General features: G+C 35.1%; 1 protein-coding gene across 2 annotated transcripts in view; it reads right to left on the bottom strand.

Annotated features, from left to right (window-relative positions):
* Window positions 1–12,855, bottom strand: part of SEC24B (SEC24 homolog B, COPII coat complex component) — a 45,869-nt gene that overhangs the window by 18,050 nt on the left and 14,964 nt on the right. Inside the window, exons 4-9 of one of the 2 annotated variants that reach the window (XM_063156473.1) lie at window positions 8,944–9,048; window positions 5,949–6,029; window positions 4,066–4,247; window positions 2,320–2,504; window positions 1,084–1,186; window positions 19–145 (exon numbers count right to left, since the gene is read on the bottom strand). In XM_063156473.1, the coding sequence (XP_063012543.1) occupies window positions 19–145; window positions 1,084–1,186; window positions 2,320–2,504; window positions 4,066–4,247; window positions 5,949–6,029; window positions 8,944–9,048 (783 nt within the window). The remainder of the gene's footprint in view (window positions 1–18; window positions 146–1,083; window positions 1,187–2,319; window positions 2,505–4,065; window positions 4,248–5,948; window positions 6,030–8,943; window positions 9,049–12,855) is intronic. The other variant, XM_063156472.1, reaches the window with a different exon arrangement.

Below are 12,855 nucleotides of genomic sequence, written 5' to 3'. Positions count from 1 at the left end.
CCTGCTGCAGTCACTTACCATCATTAACTCTATAGCACAGGTTGCATTTCCACCGCCTCTGATCAATGAAAGAAACAAAAGGGTTGATATAAGTCCTGCAGGATCTGCATCTCACTATTGTGCTTGATGTTATTACTGGCAATTGCTAAAAAGGAAACAAAGAAAAGCTGTCACAAAGGTATGCAATATACTTTATGGAAATCACCTCTGTGCAGTACAGTTCATAAAAGCTTTGTGAAACTTCATTTTCATCTTTCCTTTTAGCTGTTTAGTTCAATTTCATAGAGTAATTATGATGTCTACTAAAAATAATCTCCTCCTAAAACCAAAAAAATTTAACACTTAATTACTGTCTTAATATAGCCTCAAAATCAAAGATGTAGTAAGATCTCAAATGAAACTACTTTAAATTACACCTACTATGGCAAAAGGAATTATGAAAGGACAACTTTTGAGTGGCTCTATAAGAAATATGATGGACAGCAAATCTTACACATAGAACATACAACTAATAAAAATAAGTTGTACCAGACAGTTATTCACATTTTTACAAAAATGCTAATAAATTACATTGAGAGGAGTTGCTTAACATGAATGAATGAATGAAGCTTATAAATATAGCTTCAATCTTATATTTTGTTTATGTTCTATTGATAGCAAGTATCAGGCCAGTCACACATTCAAGCTGAGCACCACTCCTCAGGAGAGCTCTGAGAACACCTTTTCAAGATCTGCCTGACAGTTGTGAGCCCAACACACAGAGTGGCCACTCTTCGGAGAACCACAGGCAAGCAAAGACTTCCAACAACAACAAAAATATAAACTTGAAGGGCTTCTCCCTTATGCATTCCAATGAAGTAGCAATTTCAAGGCTTTTTTTCCTCTCCTCCTCTCTAAGTCACAGATAATTTTTTTTTTACTTCTCTTAAAGTACTGTTAAAGTACTTTTTGTACTTCTGTTAGGACTTAGAGTTCATTATATTTAATTGTTTGAATGAAAATAGAACAGATGCATCTATAAAACAGATCCAGACTCCAGGCTGACTTTACTGAAATACACACAAAAAAAAAAAGGTACTTTACCGTCAGGTCCCTGAAGGGATGCAGCAACAAACCCAAAGGAAGTTTAGCTTTGTTTAACAAAGCCTGTGTCTGTGGAATATTTGTCAGTGTACATCGAAATGAGCTGAAATGAAAGAGAAACATAATGTTAAAAATGAAATTTTAAAAGATATTGAAAACATTGTGTTAACACCTGATTTTAAAGAACTTAGCAATTTAAGAAATCCCATGTTTTACAAAGATGATTTAATTTAAAAAATGCAGAAAGATTTTTAAAAAGGCTTCGTAAAAAACAAACAAAAAAATATTCCCCTGCTCCACAGTTTAGTAGTTCAGCAATGCAAATATACCAAAACCAACTTGCAATTAAGAGACAGAACTGTTTTAGATACAACAATCAATCAAAACAATGTCTTTTTCTGTTCATTATAATAATTTTTCCAGTGAAGAAGAGAGTATTTACCTAGTACTCAGAATGTCATATTTATATAAGAAAACAGTTGAAAAGAATCCCAAATACTGAGAGTCAAAATCTTTTGTTCTGTGTAACATGAAGGGACACTACAGAAGCCCAATGCACAAACAGTGCTATGAAAAGTGTTCCACATGTAAGAATCATTTCCAGGCCTTCAGTTTTCTGATTTCTGTTTTCTGGTGGGACCAGAAATACAGGAATAAGGATGCTGAGTCACTTTGAGGCAATGAAGAAATAGTTATTTTGGAATTACAAATAAAATCTTTGGGGAAAAGCACTTTCCACTGTACTTAGCTGCACTTGACTTGGGATAGTTGATAATACTACTTAATTAGAGGTAAAAAGGATACCTGATTGCAGAATTATCATAGTAAAATATACTCATAAATTATTACATGTATTCAGGCATAATCATAATACTTTTGTAGAAAAAAATCCTATGCAATATTGCAAAATATTCTATGAAACATATTGTGTAATATTAAGGTGTTTATTAAAATACTTTTTTTAAATGGATAAAAAGGTGAAGATATAGAAAAATCATTAAAATACTAAGAAACTAGCTACACTCACTGCATATAATCTGATGGTAGGACAGTTACAATATCTGTGTAATGATTCAGAGGATAAACTTATTTTCAGTTAAAAGGGGTTTTTATTTATTTTTCATCACTAAGATTCAAAGTTAGAGTCAGCTGAGACCCTTTTTGGAATTTTAAATAATTATTGCCCACTAAAAAATATAAGACACTGTCCTAGACACAGTAAACTAGTAAACTTACTCTGGACTGCAGTTTAATTTCCTAAGATCAGAATTCAGGTTAGGCACGGGTGCTGGAACTGAAGACACTGGTAAAATATTTCTATCGTGTGTAAGGTTTACTGGTCTCAAGCTTTCTGGCTGCTGAGAATGCTGTAGACTTAATCCTCCTAAGGAAGAGGACAGCTGGTTCACACCTGGATATTGCTGTAAAGTTAAGAGCATGACAAACAGGTAAACACACAATCATATTAAAATAACAATCTTCAATCTTCTTGTCGTGCCCTCCCGTCCAGACACATATTTTAAAAAGATACAGCAGCAATTAGTAACAAACCCAAACAAACAAAAGTAGTGTTGTACTGTAGAAATTTAAAAATGCTACAACAAATGTGATGCAACAAATGTCACCTTCCAAATGTGTATCATAGGACAAAATTCAAATTCATTATGCAAATCAACACTGGAAGTCACACATAATCCTTCCATCTCTTCAGGCATAAGAAAACAAGTTACTAAAAAGGCTGACACAATTTCTCTCCCACTCTTCTCTGCAATTTAAATTTTGTTACAATCAACTTTTCCAAGTTACAGACACTGACTTTAAATATTTGAGAATTAAAACAAAACACCATAGAAGAGGAGAAAAGGTTAGGTTGGAAGGCACCTTTAAGGTCTAGCAGTCTAACAGCTTGCTCAAGCAAGGTTAACTTAAAAGTTAGTTTAGGTTGCTCATATAGATTCATCCAGCCAAGTTTTCAAAATATCTAAGGATTGACAATTTCACAGCACAATCTGTTCTAGTGCTTCCCCACTCCCATCCTGAAATATTTTCTCCTCATATGTCCAACTTGAATTCACTTGAAGCAACTGCTGTTTTTTACTGTGTGCTACTGAAAGAGCCTAACTTCATCTCACATTACAGTAAAGATAAAGCCAACCCTTTCAATTAAAAAAAATTAAATGAAACACTTCTTCCAAGTCACATTTTACATTATGCCTGTGACAGTGAGAGCCTCACTGGATGTTATATGCAGTAAGGAATTCTGATCACCTACCACAGCAGTTTCACTGTCTTTGCCAGCTGGCCCTTACTTCAGAGAGCAGGATTTGTGTATCAGGATGTTTCTTTTTCTAGACCCCTTCATACATAGATTTCTCTGCAATTCTTCAGCATTTGTGTCTTGCCTCAGTACCTGGCTCTTTTTCTGCCACTGTTCTCAGGGGATTCATGTGTACAACAGGAATCAGATGATTGTACACAATTTCTTGGGTGTTTGGAGTTGTCTTCATGAGGAAAACAGAGCAGATGCAGGCAGCCTGCTCCACTACACACAGCCAGCACAAGCTCTACAGAGCTCTTTTATCTGGATCCTATGCCATGCCTTCCTCATGAGGTCATTTAATGCTTGAGATCACAGCCTATAGCAATGTCCTGATATATGCTGATCAAGTACTTCCTTATGCTTCCTCATTGTTTCCTATCAATAAACTTCAGCTCTTTCAAACATCAAATCTTAACTGTGGAGTTTGCTAAGAACTGGTGAAGTAAACTTGTTAAGCCTAACTACTTGGAGGCACACTTTTCTTTCCATCAAAAAGCCTTCCAATAAGTTAGAACCAGAGCTATGACATCAATATTATACCTAATGTTTATTGTCACAGAAATTATAAAAAATATGAAAGTAAAGGGGAAATAAAATCACACAGAAAAGGGTTTTCCCAAGAATTTACTTAATGAAGTAATTTTAAAATGAAAAATACAAGCCTGTGCATAGTGCTGAAAACCAGAATGGTGTCCTGGATTACTGGGCTGCACAGGAGTAGGTGGTGTTGCATTTTGGTAGCCTGGCTGCAGTGCTGGATATCCATAACCAAAGGGCTTAGAAGCTTTTGATGTTTGCAGGACTGATGGAGAGGGAACTGGGCTGCTAGTCACAGAACATGTCTCTGGAAAGACAAAAGAAATGAAACAGGCATTGAATATGCTTATTATTTCCTTCTTAATTTAAATGTAAACTCCTAAAAGCTTCAAAACAACATTGCCATTTGTAAGTTCTTTCATTATCCATCAAGTTATTTTTCTGCACTGAAAAAAAGGAATTAAAAAGAAAGATTACTTCAAGAATTTTGACAAAGTGTGTATGGAAGATGACAGGGACCTGTGTTACTACAAACAAAATGTTACTTTACAAAAAGATGCAACGTGAAAAAAACATCTTTTGAATGGAATAAAAATAGAACCACATTTTACACCAATATATACATTTGATATAAAACACAAACAAGACCATTCATGCTTAGTCTCCCCTCCACTTCTGAAAACTGTCATAGCATGACTAGAATAATTTTATGAAAAGCTGTGCCTAGAGTTAGAGAAAAGTTCCACTGGCTCAGCATTATGTTTGGACAGTATTCATAAATGGTAGAGGAGAAATAAAGCATGGTCTCTTCTGAAGTTTTTAACCTGATGCAAGTTTCTCTTGTATATGCCTGCAGCACAGCTTAGTTCTGCTATTTTTCAGGGTCAAACTGAAAGTAATCCACAGTGAACTTAACAACTATAAAGAGATCAAAGTGCTCTTTCGAAATGTCTACAGATATGAGTTAAGTTTCAGAAGAATTTAAGCTTGGTGAACTGGGAACAGTGCAAGCAAAGGAACAAAGCACTCAAGAAATCAACTGCCAAGAAACTGTTTGTCATGAACACTCCACAAGGAAAAAATCCCAATAAAACAATAAAAAAAACTGCAACAGATTTAAGAAACCTGATGTTGACTGTTTATCTTTAAAAAAAAAAAAGGAACAAGTTATTTTTAGGATATGGTTTCAGCAGAACCAAAATGGTTAGCTATTAGGCCAGAGGGTACAGAATCTGTAGTCCTGCTAGACTCTACGTGGATAACAATACCAGCTTTCTAACTGAGAGAGATCTCACTTTAATCAGGAACCCATCAAACCATGGCAAACTACTGTGACACTCCCAGGGGCCAGAACAAGGCAAAGGAGCCAGGAGGGGGTAGGCCCTCCAATTTAATCCAATTATTCATTTAAAATAGTGGCTAAAAAATAGCATCTTTCCCTCTTGCTCTCAATATGGCAGCTCTACAGATTTCAAGACCAAGGTAGTTCAGCCAGTGTGTTCATTTAGAACCAACCTGACAGTCCTGATAATTTTAGAGCTAAGAGTAACCAAAACAGCAGCCATTTTCTTTAAATGAAGAAAAGTAAAAGACAATAACCTGATCCAAGCATCCCTGCAAGCTGGTATTGTTGGTCTCCCAAAACTTCTGAAATGTGTCAGCAACTATTATCAGCTCCTAATGTCAACAACACTATCAGGCATACAGTATAATCTAGAAAAAAGATGCTGCTTTCACACTTAGCAGATTTTCAGCACTACCCTCAATAATACAATGGAAAGTATGACTTATGATTCAGGGAAGTTATATTAAAATGTTTATATGAGCTTCAGTGTTAAAACTGTGAGAAATTATTTTAAAAGACATGTATGTTTCCTCTGATGATTTCCCCTGTTCCTTTCATAGGCACTGCCCTTCATCTACTTGTTAATTAACAATAAACAAGACCAGAAACAACAAAAAATGACATATATGTACTGGAATAAATAATTCAAAAGAAACTGCTTACCTGGATAGCCACCTCCTTCCAGAGCATCATAATTGTTCAGAACAGGAGAGGCACTGCTTGTAGTAGAGGAACTATCAAGTGCTGGGGGAGGAAAATAGTTTAACTTTAGGGATATCAGAAATAGCAAACTTTTGATAAATAGAAGACTGAGATTTTTTTTTCTAAAACCTTTGACAAGAAACTCTCAAGAAAGATTCTGGGAAAAAAAACCCACCACTTCAGCCCTAAGACTTGGAAACTATTACCATTGTAAAGAGGAGAGGGGAAAAAATATAATCAGCAAGATACCAGAAACAAACAAGCACATGCCCAACAAACAGCAAGAGAGATCAATGGCAAAAAGACAACAACAATGAAAAAAGTTGTTTTTTGAAATAAAAAATATTTTTCTATTAAACCAAAAGTTCTTTCTGGACTATATCAACTGAGGCCATGCACATTTTAAAAACAGTCCATTCACAACCTTCTTCACAAGTGCAGGCAACAGAAGATTCCCATCATCTTCAGAGTGATTATCCACCTTCAAGCCAAACTGACAAGGATTTAATTCTTCCCTCCATTCTGTACTATTCTAATTCACAGCTAGCTTTCTTCTCAGTCTAAAGATTTTATTTTCCATTATCATTGACAAGCGTCTGAACTTCAGCTGGTATAAACAATTACTTTTGGCTCAGCCTAAAGTAGCTGAGTAAAAAGTATGCAAAAGTAAGTACCAGAAGTTAACTAGGGAGATATAAAAAAGCACAATGAGCACAGACATAGCTGTTAGGACTGAAGACTCAATTGTTTAATTTTTAATTCAACCTGTGCATAGATCTTGAACATCTTATTTTAAAATATCTGGCAAACAAAGAATTATTTTAAAACATCTCTGCCAATGCGATTTCACGCACGTTTATTTCCAATGAAAAAAGCGCTAAGAAGATTAAAGGTATCACCCCTTTAAAACACACCAAGCCATGAAGTGTGATAGAAAAAAGTGTCTATTTAAGAATTAAGAAAAAAAAAAAGAAAATTGTATATATAATTTTTGTGGCAGAAAAGACTGAAAAGATTCACTGATACTGTTCTACTTGGAAGGATCAACCATGACCACACATCCCATTGCAAAGCTGAAAGTATTTCAAGGGAGAACTCCAATGGTGGAACATTTGAGACTTCCAAGTGAAGAGACTCTGCATATGAATACATAAGATCACTGACATTTGGGACACAGAAATACCATGGCACCATCCTGACAGTATAGATAATTCTTGAGCATTTTGCCTTTAAAGCATTCAACTAAGAAATAGAAAAGCTATTTAAAAAATCCATAAGACTAACAATAATATACTATTTAAAGGAAAAGTTAATTCTGTGACATTCACCGTAATTTTTCACTGTAAATTTTCTTTTTTTTTTTTCTTAATCCTGGAGGTAACTAAAAAACATAATTTCAAGATTTTATTTTCTGTTCTAGAAGCTGAAGGAAACAAGATTCATGACTTTTTTTACCCTGATCAGGATTAGGGCTTTTAAACTTTTGCTAAGGCTTACAACAGAAAAGTCAAAATATACTTGAGTTAGGTGAACAAAACAGGTGAGAAGTTACACAAACACAAGCAACCAGATTTCCAGCACCTGTTCTTCATAAAACCACTGTGACAGTCTGAGCCAGAAATTTGTCTACTGAAAATTTGTTAAGGATTTGCATGAGCTCCTGCTGACAGGGCATAAAGGGTATGTGCTTATCAATGAGATCGCTTCCATATGGAACCTGGGCGTCCTTTCACTCTTTTCTGTAACATGAATTTAAATGCAAGGCTACAGGTTTTAGTAAAGTACAGAACCTGAGAAAGAATGATGGTAGGGAGTATGAAACTTTGTTTAGGGAACAAAGTAAGGAGAAAAATGTTACAATTGATAAAAAACCCAATCAACATCATTTGGACAGAAACCTTGGCATGCAAACCCAACACACTGTTCTTAATTACGACTCAATGTCATCATTGGTTTGATCCACTCTTCACAGAATCATTATGAGTACACTACACTATTTTCACAGTATTCTAGGTGATGATTTCATTATTTTAATAAAACTGGTCTTGTTTTTTTTTTCTGATGACACGTATCATAAAATTAAAGAAAAAGCTACAATAGTTTCCTATTCCAAATCAATACTAAAAGCCACAAGGTATGTGCTGCTACTTCCATCTATCAACAAGAGTAGTAGTCTCAGGTTTATCTCAAAAAAGCTTTTCATACTGGTACCACTCATGCAGCCAGTAAAGACTTCTTCAAGTTCCAAAAGAAAAGGTTATATCAAAATTGAAGAAACTCACAAATCCAGATCATTCTGACAAAACAGGAAAAATCCAACCAAGTATGTAACACCTCAACCAATTAAAAAAAAAAAGTAAAATCAATAAACTTCTTAAGTTTTCTACAAAGCAAGCAGATTAACACTGAACCTGTGAGCCTGACCATTGAGACATACACCTTCAGAGGGAGAAAAAAATCAGCACCGATTAATTTGCTGTCCTAAAAAGCACACCTAGAACCTCTCAATGTTTACTACCTTAATTGTATGAGTTCCTTATGCATAAAATGAGAAACAAGGTAAACACTGTTTAATGTAATGATACAAATGGCATCTGGTAGCTTAACCTGAAGAATTATCAGTGTAAGTTCTACTGGTTAAAACTTCAGTTTATCTTCAGTTAAAACTCACTGCAAATCAAAACACTAAAAATATGGGAGTCTTGCAAGTTGTAAATATTACTTTGTTAGATTCATAAAACATCTGTGATATTAACATGACAAAAAAAAAGGACCTATTTGTTGGTCACTACTGAAATCCTTTTTGTTTACTATACTAGTAACAGCTGGGAAATCTCAAGCTGAAAAGTCAGGGTGATGCTTTGTCTTAAAGAAATAAAAAGTTTCAGGGGATTGAAATATGGGGAAAACCTTGAGTAGGAAGAGAACAAGATACTGGTGTAAAGCTAAAGCCAACCTGCTTCCTCATCCTCCTCATCCTCTTCCTCATCATCTGAACTTGATGACAAGGGAGCTGGTGCAGAGCTAGCTTGATTATTAACATATCCACCATACTGCATGCCTGTGAATTGGAAAGCACAAACATCAGAGTCAGACAGACAGGAAAGACAAGAAATGGAATCACAAATCATTGCATTAAAAGTGAGAGAAATCAGCTGTTCCAGAGAAAATCCCAGCATGCAGCAAGTTAAATCTACAACCCTAGAAGCAGTTATTAGTGGGCTAGTTCAGTAAAATATTAGTAGCACATGGAATTAGCAGATAATTTTATATGTATGTATGTGCATGTGTACCAGGAAATTAAACACACAGACTTCCTATCTTTTTAATACTGGTTTATCCAGTGGAGTACTTTCATAAATTAATACACAGAGAGATAAAGGAGTTGTTTCCACATAAATTCAAATTATGTTATGAAAACATTTAGTATTAACTTTTGCTTGGCACACCTGTCCCTTTTAAGACAAGAATAATTCATGTTGGAATTCTGTCAGAAATGAATGAAATATACTGCTGTTGCCACATGCAAGACTACAAACAGACATACAGAGAGCACAACACAATCAGGGAAATTAAAGCTAGGTAAACCTGAAAACTTGGGTTGTCTTACGTTTACATGAGTGCCTACATTCAGGCTCATAAGCATGTGATTACACCAGCACTTCTACTATTTGGTGACAATGCAGGAATTGTTACTGCTGTCACCTCCACAGCACAACCTATTAGGATTCTTTAGTTTTTTTGTTTGCTTTTACAATATCTACTCTAAACATATGTGAGCAATACACAAAAGCAACACAAACACACCATTTCAAAACAGAGTAAAGCATGCAGCAATGGCTTATAATTAATTTCCTGCATTACTTGTTATTGATTCATTTCCAGCATCTTCAAGTAATCTGACATTTCTCTTGTGACAAGGCAGGGTTAGCAAGGATTTTAAATATGCTTTTAGTCAAGCAGTGACATCCTAAATAAATGCAAGTAATCACTTCTTCTCTCTTATCAATCTAATGGATTGCTATGACAAGAAAATATCCTAAATATTCAAAACTCTTCAAATATTTGGGAATTTGAGGTTCTATCCCTCTGTAGAAGTACTGTGGCACCAATGAACAGGATTCTTTATTTTAATACTATAAAGCATTAGAGAAGTGTTATGTTATGTATAATCTGAAACCATCATGATAACTAATAATATGCCCATCCACGACTTCAATCAACTGTATCAACCTTTATTTTATTTAAAATATGGGCTATAAATGCTGTTAAGTTTCACAACTCTTTCAAAAAGGGTTAGCAAATGAACCCAAGAGGAGCATTTTAATTTCACTTTAAAAACACCAACAGAATCAAGGTGAAGAGTATCTACCCAAATACTGGAAGTAAAAAGAAAACAAAGCAAAACTATATAACAACACTCTTGAGAAGGTGAACTTTCACAGAGAGACTGGTGCAAGAAAAGATTGGCATTATATTCCTTTAGCTAGTGCATTAATACTTGTACAATTGCAATCAAATTCCTCCGTTATTCAAGTAGTCACAACAATGAATGAGAAATCATCCCAAGGGCCACTGAGTAGATTCAGTGCTTCAGTTTTCCCATACTGTTAAAACACTGGGCTAATTTGAGTAATTTCTAGTCCCATCTTTTATAAATTTACTGAATGCATTTGGGAAGGAGAATACAAGAAAATCATCATCTGTGCAGGAACAGACTATTGTCTTTTCTCAGGCCTGGGAGAACTACTGAGGAATAAAACAGAACTGCATTACTGTGAAAGAGGGGAAAACCCCCTGCCTTAAAATAATTAACATGCAAGTAAAAGGGTTAAAAGTCAGGATGACAAGAAGGGCTGCACTGTAACAGCAAGAAAAGCAAGAAAGCAAAAGTACATGTGCCTAGTGTGAGAAGTAAAGAGTGTAAAGACATCATGTACATGGATGAGAAGAAGAAAGAAAGGATATCTACCTGGAAAGTGCATGCCAATGCAAAAATTCCAAGCATGCACAGATGAGAGAAAAGGACTGGATTACTCATTACTGGTCACATGCATTAAGAATGCAGGTGTTCAGAAAGAATAAGGAAGAAAAGAGATTGAAAAATAGCAACACAGAAGTTTAGGCATCACGAATTATGTCACTATGAATGCTGTGAAGACTGGGCTGGTTTGATTCTTAGCAGCCTTATGAGTTTGCATGGAGTCATTTTCATTGCCAACAGTACTACAGATTTCTGCCTTTGAGACTGTGCTGTGCTAGTACAACTGTCCAGACCCAAAAAAACCTCTGGAGAATAGATCTGGCTAAAAAATAACACAGTTTAAAAAGGCATTGTCAGGTGGGAAAGTCTCCCTTTCTAGTTCACTGCCCAGCAATGCCAATAGTAGGCCAACACAGGGGGAAAAGCAACTGAGGGCAGAAATGGGTGGCTGCAGAGAGCAATTCCAAGTGCCATCATGTGCCTAATCATGTTTTCTGTTGTGACAGCTCAGTTCTGCTTAGTATCTTTTACAGATTTGATAATGGTGCTAGAATCTCCCACTTTTGCTGTTTTAAAACTGCAAAAATCAATTTTGAAATTATTATTTATTTTGAGTCATGTTATGGCCTAAAATGCAACCACATAATTTAAATCATCACAAATTTCTTAGACTGGAAATTTCTAAACCCTACAAGCAGTGTACCTGTGATATAATACTACTGCACTCAAATGCTTTATCCCACTATAATTTACGGACACCTAGAAATGTAGGTGGCAGGACACAGAAGATAAACTGGGATAACAACACATTTGCCTGTGAAATAAACCAACTATTTCAGTATTTTAAGTTCAATCACACACACCATAAAAGCCTTTCAAACATAAAGTGCCATTAAATTTGTACAGATAGTTATGTAAGATTAAATAGGCTTCAAGACATTTTAAGGTTTTTGTCCTGTTAGAAGATAGTCAAGTAAACAAATAGAATTTTTTCATTTTTATAGGAATGCCCCAAGAGGAGCCTAAAACAATGAAATCCTTTTTAAAAGTTAATTCAAACTGGGTTTTTTCAGAATGCTTTCATGTAGACAATGGTATTCTATAATTTAAAACAGTATTTTAAAAAATCAAGTCCAACTGATTACTGCAGCTGAAACATACTTGGAATTCTAACCTAGACAAATATTTAGTACGTGTGTTCTGTTTTTTCAGTAGGTTCACTGTTCCACAAACAGTTACCACATTTAATTTTTGATAAAAACGTTGTTGATAAAATAGCAAGGGCACAATATTTATTTCAGACTCCTCAAACAAAACTAGAGAAGAGTTTGAAGTCTTGCAATGCTCATAAAACCATCATCTGAACATAGGAACTTAGGTGTGATGACATGTAAAAAGATAAAATTAGATCAATAAAAATTCCTGACAACTTATCTTTATACTGCCAACATATTGCTGCTTTTACAATGTGCTCATTCAGCTACTTACTGCATTCACCTTCACTAAGTGGAAGCATTTGAATTTAGGGAAGTTCAGCAGCCACTGAACTGATCTGTAGCTGCTGTACCAGGTGTTCACACATTTCACAGGAATCACACATTGCACATCAAGGCAATCACAGTTCAAGAGCTGAAATCCTTTTCCTCATTAAAAGGTTGGCAATTTCTTTGGAAAAAGAAGCAATAGTGTCTTTCTAGTAAGCACATCTACAACACAAAGTCAATCTAGCACCAAAATCAACTATAAAACTGTGCAAAGGCCACAGTTCCAAAAATTGACATGCTTTCTTTAAAATGATACACTGTACATAGGACTTTACAGCAATGAATAATTTTTTTTCCTCTAATAGATATAGAAATGATTGATGAACAATCTGTAATCTGC

The sequence above is a fragment of the Melospiza melodia genome, chromosome 5 (assembly GCF_035770615.1).
Source record: "Melospiza melodia melodia isolate bMelMel2 chromosome 5, bMelMel2.pri, whole genome shotgun sequence".
Lineage (NCBI taxonomy): Eukaryota > Metazoa > Chordata > Aves > Passeriformes > Passerellidae > Melospiza > Melospiza melodia.
This window is presented reverse-complemented; position numbering and strand designations above follow the sequence as displayed.